Source organism: Manis pentadactyla, chromosome 14, assembly GCF_030020395.1.
Source record: "Manis pentadactyla isolate mManPen7 chromosome 14, mManPen7.hap1, whole genome shotgun sequence".
NCBI lineage: Eukaryota > Metazoa > Chordata > Mammalia > Pholidota > Manidae > Manis > Manis pentadactyla.
The window spans coordinates 25,484,395-25,503,626 of NC_080032.1; the positions used below are offsets into that span (position 1 = coordinate 25,484,395).

General features: G+C 43.1%; 1 protein-coding gene across 3 annotated transcripts in view; it reads right to left on the bottom strand.

Moving 5' to 3' along the window:
• Window positions 1-19,232, bottom strand: part of SFSWAP (splicing factor SWAP) — an 80,395-nt gene that overhangs the window by 15,254 nt on the left and 45,909 nt on the right. For all 3 annotated transcript variants that reach the window (XM_036921846.2, XM_036921845.2, XM_036921847.2), the window contains 2 exons: window positions 5,889-6,154; window positions 89-214 (listed from right to left, as the gene is read on the bottom strand). In XM_036921846.2, coding sequence (XP_036777741.2) covers window positions 89-214; window positions 5,889-6,154 — 392 coding nt within the window. The remainder of the gene's footprint in view (window positions 1-88; window positions 215-5,888; window positions 6,155-19,232) is intronic.

Consider the following 19,232-nt stretch of genomic DNA (forward strand, 5'->3'; position numbering starts at 1 on the left):
GCTGCCAGAGGACATATGTGACCCGTCACTTGCAGCCTTTTCTGTCACCCCACAGGCTGCATCTACAAAAGCCTGGTCACCCACCTACCTGGACCGGGTTCGCTTCCTGCTGACCCCAGGGCTGTTACTCATCCGGTAGGCAGTGGGGACACTTCGTTCTTCCCTCCGTCTCTCGGGGGAGTGAGCTCTTCTTCGCGGGGACCGGGACCGGGACCTGGCAGAAGACAAGGGTTCACTCATGCCATCTGGTCAGCAGGATGCACCCTGACCTTAGCGAGCAGACCTCGTGTGTGCAGTGGGGCCCTGATGTGGCAAGGCAGTTCACGCTCTGCTCCCCGCCACCCGTCATGCCAATGCCATGCTGGTGGCTGGGCACAATGCTCTGAGGCTGCAGCTGTCTGCGGGCCAATTGCAACAGTGCTGGGCAGCTCAAGGCCTGACTGGGACAAGCAGCTAGCGGGGCTGCCTCTCCTTCCTCCTGCTTTGACTGTTTTATCCCCTGAAAATGTTCAGCCCATTGGTATGTCCATTAAAATTAGGTAAGGGAAGGCCATAGAATTCAAGCAAGTCATTTCTGTTTTGAATACAGGTAACAGGAAGAAACTAAAATGTAATGAAGTCAGACGATTATCTGGAATTTCTCTTGTTCACCCTAGCCTCATGGCCTTGTATGAAAAATCAACGGCTGTATGTCTGCTGGCATTGAGTCTAAACCTTTAATCCAATTCAGACCATGCCATTCCCATGATAATTTAGGCTAAATAATTTAAGATTATGAGATTTCTTGAATGCAAAACCATCCACTAATCTTTTATTCTTCCTTCTCACATGCCTGGAAAAAGACTCGTTCTATTCCTGCAGTGACCTAATTACATATGGCAGCCAAGCCTTTGGACGAGCCACTCCTGAGAACTCCAACTTGAGATCCTAACCCACAGGGGTTCAAGGTCCTAAATGGAGGGACTCTTAACAATGGGTTTAGGACACTTATTATAGTATTGTTCATTCAGTAAAATTACTGTTTTGGGAAGACCTGCAATGAGCAGAAATCTGGGGGGGAGAAAGATTTCTTTTTGTTCTGTTTCTATGACAACCCACTCCAAAACAATGTAAAGAGCAGTTTGAGTCTGCCATTAGAAATATTCTACACTGAACCATCTTAATTACAATAAAACCCAAAAAAAACAACACACACTGTTGGTCCAGAGGTCAGCCTCTTATCACTCCCACCCTCTGGGTCAGATGGAAAAAGCCCTGCGTTACTCCTGAGGACATCCCAGCCATGGGCGAGCCTGCTCAGGGCACCATCATTGGCTGCAGAACTACTTTCCAGCTTAGAAAATGGTTTTGAATTTTTTCCCCAGACCTTTCGTAAGATTCATAACAGATCACAAAGGTGAGGTCAGTCAGACACCTTGACATTTTACCAGGTTTTCCCCCACAAGAGCTGCAGGAGTCAAATCTGTCCATGGCCGGAGCTGCCTGATAATTGTCTTGCTGCTGCCACTGATTAGCTGCTGGGACATGGCTCCATGCTCAGTGCCCCTTAAACACAGCCCACTGGGAAGCTGTGGGTCTGTGACATGGAGGCACACACTTCGCATGCAGAATAAAATGTGCTATGCTGGGTGGTACCAGAACCCTGAAAAAAGCTTTGCTTAATCAAAGCTACAGCACCCAAGGAAGGCGTACACACAAGATTCTACAGTAACTCAGCAACCAGGAAGAGTAAGTTAGTTTTCAATGCCTGCAAGTTCAAAACTTTGAATTACAATACCATTCTGCCATGGCTATCAGCATTAGAGTTTCTTTAAGTGAAGTGGCTGTCAGGTTCCAAGTTATCTGGGAAAAGCCCATCTCAGAATTGGGGGCAGTTAGTACACCAGATAATGCTTAGATTTTATTTTAATTAAAGAAGCTTTAATGCTTTTATTCTGTTAATTAGGCTCTTAATATTGCTACCAGAACACAGTGCAATGAACAGGAATTCCATTTTGCCAAGTAAATCATCTGTAAAATGTGACCAGAGGCCTTCTTAAAAAGAAGATGAAACAGTCTGAATTAAAAATTTCTCAAGCATAATGCAACTGAGATATTTTTTTCTTGAATAATCATAATGGTTTACTTTCAAGTAAAGGCACATTTATCTGAATTATAGTGATATTTATGAATAGCTTCTCTGTACTGACATCTACCTGTTTCACTTAACCTACTTCCTCCATTCCGGCTCCATGTTGCCCACAGGACCTCTTTAACTGTACAAATGGAGCAAGTGGCTTAGCAGCAAGGATCCAGTCCTGACTGGCTGCAATGACCAAGAGGCTCCCAAGTTTTAGTTCTTCTCAAGTTTAAGCTGCGGACCAAAGTTCACCTATAACCCTTCCTACTCTCCTCAGGGGCCAGTGTCTCCTGCAGCTCTTCTCCCAGACTGCAGGTACAGACGGCCTGCAGCTTGGTCTGCTGGGCTACGACCTGCTCCCCAGGACAGAGAGCTGCTGGTCCACTCAGCAAGCTGGTCAGCTGGTGAGAACCTCACCCCCTACCCCATCCTTCCCTTTAAGGATCAGGAGATGAACTCAATTACCTTCACTGTTTGCTATGTAGTTTATCATGGGGAAAAATTAAGGGAACTCATACTTGAAGCTAAAATGTGATATCAATTTTGCCTGCTTGTATTCTTTTTTGAATGTTAAATACAGCTGCTAAAAAGTCCCATTAACCCTCAGCTCCTAGCCTCCTCCCCAAGGGAAAGTCCCAAGAGAGTTAACTTCTGTAACCAAACATTCTTATAGGTAGACCCTCCACACAGAGTACCTTGAAGTGGGGAAACGCAAAGCTCTATATAGAACCTCTCCCCATTCAGACACCCCTTAAACACAACTAACCAACGAAACAAACACCAAAGGTGATTTTATCCAAAGTTTCAAAAATAAACTTAATTTTAAGCTTTACTCATACATTTAGTTTAAAAATGCCTAAACCATTAGCACTCTTTTTAATTTTAGACAGTAAATAAACTGCTACTTGATTAAGGCAGAGAACCTAGTGTGATATAAAAATAGGAAACAACAGAGAAAAAATTCTTATACTTCAATCAACGTTGACTTAGAAGACACTAAATACTACCTTGTAATCACTCAGATTTCTGAGATTTTGGAAACTAAAGGTTTTTCTATGACGAATTCACCTTTGGAGATCTCGCCATCTATAACTTAGACACACTGGGGCAATGGGACTCTCACAACAGTCATTACCTATTTAACTAACATAAAGAGTACTTGTGACAGAAAAGGTCTTTTCGGATGTTAACTTTCCACATTTTACAAAGGATTTTAGTAATTTAATACATAAAAGAAAACATATTTCAATTGCAGCATCCCAGCACAAGTAGAAATATTAATGAATGTCCACTGCACTTGGAGCTGGCAGTACTCTTTTTAACACAATCGATTAAGGCTGTCAGGCCCAAGAACAAATCTGATATGTCCTATGTTAGACATTATATCTGTAGTGGGTTGTTCTATCTGAGAAGACAGATAAAGAATAAATTATAAACTATCACTAGCAACTTCAGTATGTCGGCTAACATTTAATTATTTTTTATATTTCAATAATTCATATTATTGAGAACACTGATGTCTCTCATTTACAATTGCTGCTTTCTAAATCCACCTGGATCCCTGGAATTGAGAAAGTAGGTCTTAGAAAAATAGTACAATATTACTAAATAAAACACAGCCCACTCTCTTCAGAAGTGAGAGCTGAGGGAGGTTTCTCCAGGAGAAGCCCAGGTGCCTCTGATGGGAGACCTTTCCCTTTCATGGCTGAGCTCAGAGGACTTCTGGTTTCAAGGGGCATCAGTGTCAGGTACCAGATGGTAAGGCAAACTTCCTGGACAACCAAACGTTTTGGAAGTTTAGTTTCATAATATTATCTTTTTTATTTTATAATAAAGTTGCTCTTTGCCTTGATAAAACCAAATACCAAAGATCTGACTTAGTGATCTTCAAAGCTAAATGCATCATGCAGATACTACCTCAGCTACTGAGACAGAAGAAAGTTTTGAGTTATGAAAATACTCATCTCTGTTGTCATGTAAAGTATTGTGACTGCAGGTCAAATTAAGGCAAGACCAGTAGTCTCATTATAGAACTCATACTCAGACAACCTTTAATTTTTTCTTTTAACTTAAAGTTACAAACTAAGGATTAGATTTTGCTTCTTGCATTTGTCAGCACTGAATATATAAAAACAATGTAAAAAAAAAAGTAAAATATATTTGCATATAAAATACATAACTGAATCTGTTCTAAAATAAAAAATTATTTGAAAAGCATTAATACATAAAGTGACTTACTCTGTTATAGATACTGAGTAAAAAAGCACATAAAACCTAGAAACTAAAAATTCCATGTGTTAGATGAACACTTCTAGTTCTGAACAGAACAGTCTGGGAAGAAGTCTGTGGCTATTACATCATCCTTATGACTGAGCAGATGGACATTTCGGTACTAGATATGAGCATCTGCTGTAACTGCTCAACACTCAACATTAAAGCCAAACTCATTTCTCACAGAAAAAATGGTCCAAGAACCTTTACAGTTACCAGCCCCCTAGGCTGGGAATTTAGGAATGAGTTACACTCTTTTCATTGAGCCCTGTAATGAAGGACAATTGGGAAAAATTTTACTGGGCATGTTATCACTCTGAGGGCTTGTATAGGCCTATATTATTTGTTTCTACTATATAAAGTCCTAAGAAATTTTTTTACATAGGAAAACTTATAAAGTTCTGATATAAACATACAAATTCCTGGGAACTTTCAAAAATAAAAAATATGTCAGCAAAGACGTTCAAAAAACAAGGTGTGCTTGTGGGAAGAGATGAACTTCTAAAAGAACCAGCAAAAATGCAGATGGTCAAGAATCCAATTTATCTGTATCTGTTCCTAAATCCAATGTCACTATAGATGAGTAAGTATAAATACTTGTTAGTTCTTCAGGTTTTGGTCTGGGTAAAAATAGGAAAAGCATATTGGTTTCAGAATATATTCAGAGGCAAATGTGTACAAGTATATATACTTTTAAACAGAAAAGTATAGGCATGTGCAATTTCCCATGGAAAGGAAGGAATAGACATAAATTACAGAGGAGAAATCAGAGCACGACAGTATAAGGAAAACTGCCCCAGAGAGACTGAGGGAAGCCCAGTCAATGTTTAGGAACGAACACACTGAAAGGCATGATGCAGCTTTAAGACTAGGAATTTGCTTTTCTGACTCTCTTGCAAGCCAGTTACTTAAAAAAAAGAAACAAAAAGAAAACTGCTGAGGAGTAAAATCTGTGACCCCTGAAGGTTTTCATGTTTTGTTATTTTTGTTGCCTGAAATGTTAAGCTGCTTTCTCAAAAACTGGCTCCAGGTGGAGGCGGCTCATGGTTAAGCAGTGGCGCCAAGTGGGAGGCCTGGAGGTGGCTGAGAGGACTCACAGCATGGGTTCCATTCTTTACCTGCACTGGCAGGTGCCGTGCAGGAGGAGCTGAATGAGCCTGAGTGGACAGGTTCTCACTGTGGCCAGGAGAGAGTAGCCTGGGGGGGTGTCCATGCACTCAAACACAACAGAAGACCCCCACCCTGAGGACTTTCACACATTCAGCAAACATGCGAGGCTTGCTTCCAAGACCTGTTAAATTTTAATCGATCTATTTTTCAGAAACCTGGCAGCAGTTGACAAGTTTCAGAAAGTTAAGTAGAAAGTCAGAAATACTTTGGGAAGATCTTAGCTGGGATTAAGGACACTCTATGCAAAACGCTCATGGGGCTGGTTACTGGGCGTGAACTGGATAATCTCCTGGCTCTGCCCAAGGAGCGTAGGTACCCGCACACCCACCTAGAGCGCCGTGCTGTCCGGTAGGCACTAGGAAGACAGTGCTTTGCTTTTGAGTGGGGTCTGGACCTGGACTTGGATGATGAGTGGTACTTAGGAGAGCGTGATCTTGTTCGAGACCGTTTTTTGTGCTTTTTCTTTTTCTTCTCTCTCTCTTCTTCTCTGGGCAGGTCTTTGCTTCTGCCTGAAGGCCCTTCTGTGGGTTTAGTGTCTAAGGTGGGCAGAGGTCTACCTCCAGCCAGAAGAGGACAGGGCACAGTGCTGGCTTCCTGGGAACAGAAATGTTCTGGATGTTAACAGGGAAAATGTGACATTTATAACATATATTTATAAACTTTCAACTTTGAACACCAACAATGTGCTGATATCTCAGGGAAGACCACACCTCTTCTTGTTGCTCTAAAAATATTGCTCTGGCATCTCAGGCAAGAATGAGGGATCCTGAGACGCCGGGAAGTAACCAACCCCTCTTCTCATGCAGGGATTCACTCCCCAGCTTATTGGGCTGCAGCAGCTGAATTTGATGAAAGACCTCAGAATTAGGGACACTGTGTAGAGAAAAGAGCCACACTGGATCTTTCATAAACAACTGTGTTTTGCACAAAAAAAGAAATCCCTCAAACTTCCAGCATTAGGTTTTCATGAACCTCAGTACCACTTTGAAAATAACTTTCAGAGGTGTAAACTAAAATGGGCTTTCAAAAATTTTTTGTCACAAGGGAAAAAACATTTCTTCCTTTTTTCTTTTTTACCCCTGACCCTCCCTCCCCTTGCTTTCCTTCTCGGTCCTCCTTCCTTTCCCCAAATTGCTCGAAACTTAAGACGTGCGGCGTCTGCAGGTGCGTGCGGGCCAGGCGGCCGTGCCGGGGCAAACCTTCCTTTATTTTTTTTGTATTATGTGAGTTAGCGGGTTTTGACTAAACTTACTGTGGCCGTCATTTTACAATGTGTGTTCCTCGAGTCATTACACTGCACACAAACCCAGTGATGGTCACCATAAACAAGATAATCCATCAACAATCAGTCTTACTCTGTAGAGATTAACTTGGCACCATGCTGCCCTTAACAAATTCTCATTGCATAAAACCTCTTCATTTCAAGGCAACACGTGAGTGGGCTGGTCCTAGGGCAGCACTGCTGTCTTCACAACAGGGGCCCCATGCAGGTCAAGGAACCACCACCCTGAGTGGCGTGCACTACCCAGAGCAGCACCATTTCTAGGAATTTACTCTAAAGAGCCCTTCACCTGTATGTGCAAGACAAAGGACAAGGACAGAGACAAGATCACCCAAGGACCCCCATTATGCCCCTACGTGATGACCAAGGAGCACCAACCATGTGAATAGCCATCAGCACGGCATATCCACACAACAATGTAGAACTTAATGTTGACAAGTGATGAGCTGATCCTGTCTTTACTGATGGGAATATCTGTCCGTGTCACATTGTAAAATAAGTGAACTTACAAAAAACAACAAAAAAACCCCAAGAAAATCCTCCAAACAACAAGCAGTTTTGTATCTGCAACTGCAGCCCTCCCTCCCAGCCTTGAGAAAGGCCACTCCCCAGTTCGCTGTCAAGCTTGGGCAACTGCTGATACACACTGCACACCTCCACATACACTGAGAAGTCTGCAGTTCACCACTCTGTGTTTCAGAGGAGCCAGCTGTCAGGTTTCCAGAACACATCCAAGGCTGGAGCTGGGGCCTGGATGGTCCTACAGGTGCAGGTGCTATGGGTCTGCACCATGGGGCAGGGGCAGGGGCAGGGCCTGCCCAGCACCTGTGAGTCTGCAGCGGCTCTGGGCCCCCGATGATCTTCTTGAGTCCATCTGGCTGAGGCCAACTGCATGAGGAAAACTACACTGTGTGCAGAGGACTCCTCCAGTTATGCTTCTCCCTCTGGGTGGGAGGAAAAGCCACAGGCTCTGGAGGGCAGGCCTTGAGTCACCTGCCCCCCATCTGATGGCAGTCTCTGCCCCTCAGGGGCAGCCTCCCTGCCAGCCATGCCATCTTTCACATTTTTCACTCCTGGTGAGCAGGCGTGTGTGCCAGGTGGTAAGGCTGCAGAGAACTGCCCCAGAACCATGCGCCATTCTCAGAGTGGTTCACTCCACTCAAAAGCACTCAGCAGGGGCGCTGCTGTGGGCCCCCGCACCCTGCACCTGCCTGTCACCCTCTCCTAACTCAATGGGCCAAGTTCGTGTTTAGGGCTCTGCCTAAACTGTCTCCAGGGAACCCATTTCAGTGTGGATGTTATCAAAGTCTTTCTTGCTTCAAATCCTTTCAGTGTAATATTTTTCAAGTTAAAATTTTAAAAATTGACAGTAAACACTTGATAAGAAACCAGACTGACTAGGAACACCTATTTCTACTCTGGCACCAGTCAGGATTTGTCCATAAGCATACATACATAGTGATAACTTCAAGAATAAAAGAAAACAAATGCATAAGCTTTATAACTTCAGAAGCTGGAGAAAGGACAATGCTGGCTAAGCACCTGGCCAATGCCTCTGCTGCGCCCTGGTGTGTGGCACAGCTCAGATGTGTTGGCTAATGGAGAGCTCTATGCATGGCCAGAAAAGCCAGCTTCTATTGCAGGTGAACCCCAACAGCCAGTCTCTAAATTAGGAATACACACTGCATGAAAAATGAGACTGAAACGGGCTGATGGCCACTGTTCAGAACCCTGTGGTGGCTGTAGCCAGAGGGTGGTCAGAGCTGCTGCAGTCCTTTCTGGAACCACCTGAGAGGCCTCCCAGGGAAACAGGGCTTGCCTGCGAAGAGCAGAGGCCTATTTCCCATCCTTATAGGAGGGTCTGTTCTGTGTGAGCAATGAGAAAGACAGGGTTGCTGTCATTCTGAGGGCGTTCTCCTGCACCTCTCTGAGTGGAGGTGCAGAGCCATAGCCCTGCTCCATTAGCTGCTGTGCTGCATGAATGTGGGAGATGCACCTGTGGCCTGAAGACATCTGCACAGGCTAGTCCAGATGATGGGGCTGGTAGCAGATCTGGGCTGGGTCTCTACACCTTTACGGCCAACCTGACAACTGCACCCCTGAATTTATTATTGCTTCTTTGGCCCTATCCTCACTGGTGCCTGTCGTTAGCAATGCTGATTTCACTACTGCAGCTGAACATTTTTTTTTTTTAGTGTACAGCTTGGTGAGTTTTGACACGTGTATACATTTGCATAACCATTGTCCAGAGCAAGACATCAAATATTCTAATTTCCCCTTCCCCTGTTACCCACATCCCCCAGACCCCTCCCCATGGTAACCACCAGTCTGTTCTCTGTGATTTTAATAAGAGTCCATTTGTACACTGTTTTGTTTTAGATTTCATATATAAGCAAAATGTATGATATTTCTCTTTTTCTAGCTGGCTTATTTCACTTAGCATAATACCCTCTAGGTCCATCCAAGTTGTAGCAAATGGCAAGATATCATTCTTTTTTAATGGCTGAGTAATATTCCATTGAATACACATATCATATCTTCTTTATCCATTCATCTATTGATGGACACTTAGGTTTCTTCATTTATTGGCTATAGTAAATAATGCTGCGATGAACACAGGGGTGCATTTATCTTTTCATATTAGTGATTCTGTTTTCTTCAGGTAAATTCCCAGAAGTGGAATTATTGGGTCATATGGTATTTTTTCATTTTTTTGGCATCTCCATGCTTTCCACAGTGGCTGCACCAAATCACATTCCCACCTGCAGTGTAGGAGGGTTCCCTTTTCTCCATGTGATCGTCAACACGTTATTTCTTGTCTTGTTGACAATAGCCATTCTGACTGGTGTGAGGTGACATCTCATTGGACTATGTTCCAGAAACCTGGCAGCTGGCTCTTCTGAGGCACAAAGTGGTGAACTTCAGACTTCTCAGTGTGTCTTAAGGTGTGCGGTGTGTAACAGCTGTTGCCAAAACTCCTTGACAGCAAACTGAGGAATGACCTTTCTCAGGGCTGGGAGGGAGGGCTGCAGCTGCACACATAAAATAGCACTGGTTGTTTGGGGGACTGTGTTGATTTTTTGGTAAATTTACTTATTTACAATGTGACACAGACAGATGTCCCTGTCAGTAAAGACAGTATCAGCTCACTTGTCAATATTATGCAAATACCATGCAGGCAACAGATCTTTCTGCCCTCTCAATCCGTGAATTCCGAATGAAGCTCACTTAATCTGGAGGAGGAGATGGACCAGAACATTCCACTCTGGCTGACATGCTATGCTGAGGGAGAAGCACATGATCCAAGGCCAGCCACCCAGAGTCAATGGGATTCAATGCCAGGGTTTCTGCTTGTATCGGGCATGCTCAGGACATCTCGTGAGCCCCACACTCAGAATGTGAGCCATCTAGGTGCTGGTTTTGCTCAAGCCATTGGAGGCAGTGAGGTATTGTTTCTAACTTTGCAGTGAAAACCCTGATGGATACAGCAATCCAGACTTTCAAACCACAGGGAAAAAAGAATCAACACCCAACCAGCTGTTTAATGTAGGTGTTGCTGCAATTACAGAAATGCTCTGTACTGTGCTGTCTACGCCAGTTAGCTACTGGCACATGTGACTACTGAGCACCTGAAATGTAGCTAGATTAAAGACATGAAGTTTGAACTTTATTTAATTTTAATTAAGTTAAATTTAAATTGCCATGTGTGGGTAGTGGCTGCCATAGTGTTCCATATAAATGCTTTTCTGGCTTAACAAGAGTCTCAGTTGCTTGGCTCACTCAGACAGCAAATATGGATAACTGGGAGGACAGCTCAGTTGTCGCTGAGCCAACCTACCACACAGTCCCACACCAACCTCGCCTGCAGCCTGGCCAAGCCTCCTGCACAGGGTGATGACGTCAAGCTGCTTGAGACGCCTGTAGGAGGCCTGGCAATAGCTCTGCCCACTGACCAGCGCCAAATCAGCGAGTTCTTTTTGGGAAGGAATGTTAATACCCCAACAAAAATGATCAAAGCTCAAATCACCACAGGCAAAGGGAGGACATAGTGTTGGGAGAAATCAAGGAGTAACTTTTGAAAAATTAGTCATTATGAGAACATTTAAAAACTTCCTGCCTCCCACTTCAGTAACAGGAAAATAAAATTGATTAGTTCTTTGATCACAGTGAAGTATTTGCCAACAAGTTAGCACACGAGTGAATACGTATTATTTCCTGCTGAGGGAAAAGCAGACTAACGTGCTCTAAAATAAAATCTCATCTGTGAAGTAGCACTACATTAACTATGAAATGGGGTAATTATACATGAGACTCAAGATTCTTAAAATAAGTTTGGAACTTCAGGCTCTGAGATGCACCCCCTAAAGCTGCACTGTGCCATCATTCCCTGTCTCCCAGGCAGCCAGGCCTGGTACTATGCTCTTTCTGGAGGGCTCAGCCCCAGATGGCTGGCACCCCTTACTACCCACCCAGTGGACTTTTGCCTTTGCTCTGATCCACTGTGGGGGAGGCGTGGACGAATCATGGCGCACCAAGATGGGGCCTGACTTCGGGGTGGTGTACGAAAGGGCTGACGGCCATTCATCCAGTGACAACCCACATGTCTGTAACACTTGAGTACCACTCTGATGTTGGTGTGGAAAGATTGCTACAAGTGAAAATACTGGGATGCCAGAAGAGTGAATAGGGACAGTCCTATTATTCTAATGTTTTAAATCTACACATAGACAAGTAGATTTTTTTCCCTCAAGAACACACAAGAGACAAAATGTGGTATAAACATACCATGGAGTATTGTTTACCTTAAAAAGGAAGGACATCCCATGAATAAAACAAGGTGACAAAGGGGATCACGGGAAGATGGCGGCGTGAGTAGTTCAGAGGAAATCTCCTCCCCAAAACATATATATTTATAAAAATACAATAAATACAACTATTCCTAAAAGAGACACTAGTGGATGCAGTACAACAGCTAGGATACATCTACATCTGGGAGAACTCAACATCACACGAAGGGGGTAAGATACAAGCCACGGCCAGGGGGGACCCGAACGCTCCCCGACCCCAAAACCCAGTGGGAAGAAAGGAGTCAGAACGCAGAGGGAGTGAAAGTCCACAACTGCTAAACAACCAGCTCTAGAAATCCGCACCCGGAATGCAGACACAAGGTGCACAGGGTGCTGGATATTAGAGAAACGGAAAAGCAAAACCTGTGGGCAGATCCCCGCAACTGGCGTCCCTGAGACAAAAGAAAAGCGAGTGCTTTCTGCAAGTCTTAAAGAGACAGGGACCCCATAGCTGGATGAAGTTGTCCCAGCAGCTGGGAATACCGGGGAAACTTAGGTGCCCTAAACTCCGGGGAGGCAGTGCAGCTCTGAAGCCCCTCACGGCACTAAGCAGCCTGCCAGCCGTTCCTCCAACTGGCGCGGACCCCGACACACCGGCCCAGCAGCGGGAGACTGGCAGTGTGTGCCGGGGACCGCAGCACCAGAAGGGACCGAGAGCAGACCCGTGTGCCGCAGGAGAGGCTTATGCTAGCCCACAGCGGTGCGACCGAACAGCCTGGGCGCGGAGGCGGCAGTGAAGCCAGAGGAGTCTGGTAGAAGCCTGCGTGGAAGAGCCCTGCGTGCACCTGCAGCGGAGCCAGAGGGAGCAGGTGCACTCCCAGCAGCCAACCGGAATCCCAGCGCAACGCACAGCCGCCTGGGCCAGACCCAAAAGCTGCTGCTATGACACAGCTGCCCGGCAGGGCTGCCGCTAGCATGGAGGAGTGCATCTGGTGTGCCTACCACTCCCTGCAGGGCTCCGCGCTGCTCTGACGGATACCCCACCCACAGCAGCTTAGGGGACTAACCCGGTGGCTGCTCCAGGAGTGTGGGTAACCGTCACAGGCAGCAGAGAAGGGCAAGGCATCCAGCAAGCAGGAAAGGACTTTCTTCTCCCAGCTGACACCCCTGCAACCTGCCTACAGCCACTGCTATCACCATGAAAAGGCAAAAAAATCTGGTCCAGTCCAAGATAGTTACACCTGAGAAAGGATCTGCAGAGGCAGACCTAACCAGTCTCCCTGAAAAAGAATTCAAAATAAAAATCATAAACATGCTGACAGAGCTGCAGAGAAATATGCAAGAGCTAAGGGATGAAGTCTGGAGGGAGATTACAGATGTCCGGAGGGAGATTACAGAAGTGAAACAAACTCTGGAAGGATTTATAAGCAGAATGGATAAGATGCAAGAGGCCATTGATGGAATAGAAACCAGAGAACAGGAACGCATAGAAGGTGATGCAGAGAGAGATAAAAGGATCTCCAGGAATGAAACAATATTAAGAGAACTGTGTGACCAGTCCAAAAGGAACAATATCCGCATTATAGGGGTACCAGAAGAAGAAGAAGAGAGAAAAATGGATAGAAAGTGTCTTTGAAGAAATAATTGCTGAGAACTTCCCCAAACTGGGGGAGGAAATAGTTGCTCAGACTACGGAGGCACACAGAACTCCCGAGAGACGGGAAACAAAGAAGACAACACCAAGACACATATTAATTGAAATGACAAAGATCAATGACAGAGACAGAGTATTAAAGGCAGCCAGAGAGAGAAAAAAGGTCACCTACAAAGGAAAACCCATCAGGCTATCATCAGACTTCTCAACAGAAACCTCACAGGCCAGAAGAGAATGGCATGATATATTTAATGCAATGAAACAGAAGGGCCTTGAACCAAGGATACTGCATCCAGCACGATTATCATTTAAATATGAAGAAGGGATTAAACAATTCCCAGACAAGCAAAAGTTGAGGGAATTTGCCTCTCACAAACCACCTCTACAGGGTATCTTAGAGAGACTGCTCTAGATGGGAGCACTCCTAAAAAGAGCACAAAACAAAACACCCGACATAAGAAGAATGGAGGAGGAGGAAAAAGAAGGGAAAGAAATAATCATCAGACTGTGTTTATAACAGCTCAATAAGTGAGTGAGGTCAGACAGTAAGGAAGTAAACAAGCTAACCTGGAACCTTTGGTAACCACAAATCTAAAGCCTGTAATGGCAATAAGTATATATCTTTCAATAATCACCCTAAATGTAAATGGACTGAATGCACCAATCAAAAGACACAGAGTAATAGAATGGATAAAAAAGCAAGACCCATCTATATGCTGCTTACAAGAGACTCACCTCAAACCCAAAGACATGCACAGATTAAGAGTCAAGGGATGGAGAAAGATATTTCATGCAAACAACAGAGAGAAAAAAGCAGGTGTTGCAATACTAGTATCAGACAAAATAGACTTCAAAATAAAGAAAGTAACAAGAGATAAAGAAGGACATTACATAATGATAAAGGGCTCAGTCCAACAAAAGGATATAACCATTATAAACATATATGCACCCAATACAGGAGCACCAATATATGTCAAACAAATACTAACAGAATTAAAGGAGGAAATAGAATGCAATGAATTAATCTTGGGAGACTTTAACACACCACTCACTCCAAAGGACAGATCCACCAGACAGAAAATAAGTAAGGACACAGAGGCACTGAACAACATGCTAGAACAGATGGACCTAATAGACAACCATAGAACTCTACATCCAAAAGCAACAGGATACACATTCTTCTCAAGTACACATAGAACATTCTCCAGAATAGACCACATACTAGGCCACAAAAAGAGCCTCAGTAAATTCCAAAAGATTGAAATCCTACCAGCCAACTTTTCAGACCACAAAGGTATGAAACTAGAAATAAATTGTACAAAGAAAGCAAAAAGGCTCACAAATACATGGAGGCTTAACAACATGCTCCTAAATAATCAATGGATCAATGACCAAATTAAAATGGAGATCCAGCAATATATGGAAACAAATAACAACAATACAAAGCCCCAACTTCTGTGGGACGCAGCAAAAGCAGTCTTAAGAGGAAAGTATATAGCAATCCAGGCATATTTAAAGAAGGAAGAACAATCCCAAATGAATAGTCTAATGTCACAATTATCAAAATTGGAAAAAGAAGAACAAATGAGGCCTAAGGTCAGCAGACAGAGGGACATAATAAAGATCAGAGAAGAAATAAATAAAATTGAGAAGAATAAAACAATAGAAAAAATCAATGAAACCAAGAGCTGGTTCTTCAAGAAAATAAACAAAATAGATAAGCCTCTAGCCAGACTTATTAACTGAAAAAGAGAGTCAACACACATCAACAGAATCAGAAACGAGAAAGGAAAAATCATGACGGACCCCACAGAAATACAAAGAATTAGTAGAGAATACTATGAAAACCTATATGCTAACAAGCTGGAAAACCTAGGCGAAATGGACAACTTTGTAGAAAAATACAACCTTCCAAGACTGACCCAGAAAAAAACAGAAAATCTAAACAGACCAATTACCAGCAACGAAATTGAATTGGTAATCAAAAAACTACCCAAGAACAAAACCCCTGGGCCAGATGGATTTACCTTGGAATTTTATCAGACATACGGAGAAGACATAACACCCATTCTCCTTAAAGTTTTCTGAAAAATAGAAGAGGAGGGAATACTCCCAAACTCATTCTATGAAGCCAACATCACCCTAATACCAAAACCAGACAAAGACCCCACCAAAAAAGAAAATTACAGACCAATATCCCTGATGAACGTAGATGCAAAAATACTCAACAAAATATCAGCAAACTGAATTCAAAAATACATCAAGAGGATCATACACCATGACCAAGTGGGATTCATCCCAGGGATGCAAGGATGGTACAACATTCGAAAATCCATCAACATCATCCACCACATCAACAAAAAGGACAAAAACCACATGATCATCTCCATAGATGCTGAAAAAGCATTTGACAAAATTCAACATCCATTCATGATAAAAACTCTCAACAAAATGGGCATAGAGGGCAAGTACCTCAACATAATAAAGGCCATATATGCTAAACCCACAGCTAACATCATACTGAACAGCGAGAGGCTGAAAGCTTTTCCTCTGATATCGGGAACAAGACAGGGATGCCCACTCTCTCCACTGTTATTCAACGTGGTACTGGAGGTCCTAGCCATGGCAATCAGACAAAACAAAGAAATACAAAGAATCCAAATTGGTAAAGAAGAAGTCAAATTGTCACTATTTGCAGATGACATGATACTGTACATAAAAAACCCTAAAGACTCCACTGCAAAACTACTAGAACTAATATCTGAATTCAGCAAAGTTGCAGGATACAAAATTAACACACAGAAATCTGTAGCTTTCCTAAACACTAACAATGAACTAATAGAAAGAGAAATCAGGAAAACAATTCCATTCACAATTGCATCAAAAAGAATAAAATACCTAGGAATAAACCTAACCAAGGAAGTGAAAGACCTATACCCTGAAAACTACAAGACACTCTTAAGAGAAATTAAAGAGGACACTAACAAACGGAAACTCATCCCATGCTCCTGGCTAGGAAGAATTAATATCGTCAAAATGGCCATCCTGCCCAAAGCAATATACAGATTTGATGCAATCCCTATCAAATTACCAACAGCATTCTTCAATGAACTGGAACAAATAGTTCAAAAATTCATATGGAACCGTCAAAGACCCTGAATAGCCAAAGCAATCCTGAGAAAGAACAACAAAGCTGGGGGTATTATGCTCCCTGACTTCAAGCTCTACTACAAAGCCACAGTAATCAAGACAATTTGGTACTGGCACAAGAACAGAGCCACAGACCAGTGGAACAGAATAGAGACTCCAGACATTAACCCAAACATATATGGCCAATTAATATATGATAAAGGAGCCATGGACATACAATGGGGAAATGACAGTCTCTTCAACAGATGGTGCTGGCAAAACTGGACAGCTACATGTAAGAGAATGAAACTGGATCACTGTCTAACCCCATACACAGAAGTAAACTCCAAATGGATCAAAGACCTGAATGTAAGTCATGAAACCATAAAACTCTTAGAAAAAAACATTGGCAAAATTCTCATGGACATAAACATGAGTGACTTCTTCATGAACGTATCTCCCTGGGCAAGGGAAACAAAGGCAAAAATGAACAAGTGGGACTATATCAAGCTGAAAAGCTTCTGTACAGCAAAGGACACCATCAATAGAACAAAAAGGTATCCTACAGTATGGGAGAACATATTCATAAATGACAGATCCGATAAAGGATTGACATCCAAAATATATAAAGAGCTCACACACCTCAAAAAACAAAAAGCAAATAATCCAATTAAAAAATGGGCAGAGGAGCTGAATAGACAGTTCTCTAAAGAAGAAATCCAGATGGCCAACAGGCATATGAAAAGATGCTCCACATCGCTAATCATCAGAGAAATGCACATTAAAACCACAATGAGATATCACCTCACACCAGTAAGGATCGCCATCATCGAAAAGACAAACAACAACAAATGTTGGCGAGGTTGTGGAGAAAGGGGAACCACCCTACACTGCTGGTGGGAATGTAAATTAGTTCAACCATTGTGGAAAGCAGTATGGAGGTTCCTCAGAATGCTCAAAATAGAAATAAATACCATTTGACCCAGGAATTCCATTTCTAGGAATTTACCCTAAGAATGCAGCACTCCAGTTTGAAAAAGCCAGATGCACCCCTATGTTTATCGCTGCACTATTTACAATAGCCAAGAAATGGAAGCAACCTAAGTGTCCATCAGTAGATGAATGGATAAAGATGTGGTACATATACACAATGGAATATTATTAAGCCATAAGAAAAAAACAGATCCTACCATTTGCAACAACATGGATGGAGCTAGAGGGTATTATGCTCAGTGAAATAAGCCAGGTGGAGAAGGACAAGTACCAAATGATTTCACTCATATCTGGAGTATAAGAACAAAGGAAAACTGAAGGAGCAAAACAGCAGCAGAAACACAGAACCCAAGAATGGACTAACAGTTACCAAAGGGAAAGGGACTGGGGACGATGGGTAGGAAGGGAAGGATAAGGGCGGGGAAAAAGAAAGAGGGCATTACGAATAGCACGTGGGGGGCACGGGGAGGGCTGTGCAACACAGAGAAGACAAGTAGTGATTTTACAGCATCTTCCTATACAGATGGACAGTAACTGTGAAGGGGTATGTGGGGGGGGACTTGGTGAAGGGGGGAACCTAGTAAACATAATGCTCTTTCTGTAATTGAAGATTAATGATACCAAAAAAAGAAAAAGAAAAAAGCTGACAAAGAAGGACAAATCCTGTGTGATTCCACTTACATGAGGTCCCCAGAATCATCCAACTCAGAGACAGAGAGTGGCGGGGCAGGGTGTGTGTAAGTGTTTCTTGGGGATGGAGTTCCATTTGGGAAGATGAACAAGTCCTGTAGATGGAGGTGGGGAGGCTGTACTACAGCATGAAATGCGTTCAATGTCATTGAGATGTATGCTTTAAAAGGGTTAAAATGATAAACTGTATGTGTGTTATTTTACACAATAAAAAAGTTGGTATTTCTGTAGGAATTAAAAGAATACACAAGAAGGAAAGACTTAATCTTTGTTGTATATCTTTCTCTAGCACTTGAACTTTTATTTATTTAAAAAATTTTAATATTGAAGCATCTAGACTTTTCAATCACATGTATTTGCATTTGTAAGAGCAAAGTTAAACTGGTAGTGCCTCTCTCTAAGGCAGATACACTGTAGGATGACAGCAAAGTCCTGCCAGTTTTGGAGCTGGGCCTTCTCAACAGTGTCCCCATGCTGCCCTGCTGCATCTGCTCAGGTGGGTCCAGGGGTGCCATCAATACTCACTGGGCCAACCCTCTGTCCCTCACCCTGGGCATGAGGGAACCAACCCTCCAGACACTAAAATTCTACACCTGTGCACAGAGGTCTGACCACCAGCATCTGAGCAGAGTGCAGGCAGAATGGTGGGCAAGCTCAGGGTAACCTGTCTCCAGAAGCTGCTTTAGGCTGAAAATATTTTTTCAGTGTGCATCTCATTTATGACAATCGCCAATTTAAGAATTTCTGTTTCAAAGCAATTAAAGACATCTATCACCATCTGCTACCACCATTACATTTCTGCTGAAATAGTTCAGGAGCTACCTTTCCCACTAGACAGACAGCCAGGAAGACTGACCAGTGACTTAAGGAAGAAGCATAAATGCTCATTTCTATTTGTTATCAATTCAAAACACAGGCTTGAGAACAAGAAAGGTGGGAAATGCCACATATAAACAGGATAAAAGTAAAGCTGCAGCCTATCTTGTCTTTATAAGTAAGTAATTCCAGTAACTGTGACAAGGCAGTACAGCAGATTGGGAAAACCTAGATTAATGATAAATGATTCTGGCTGTGACTGAGTTTTATTAGGAAATATAGATGTTACCATATAACATACTTGGTTAAAATACCTACATA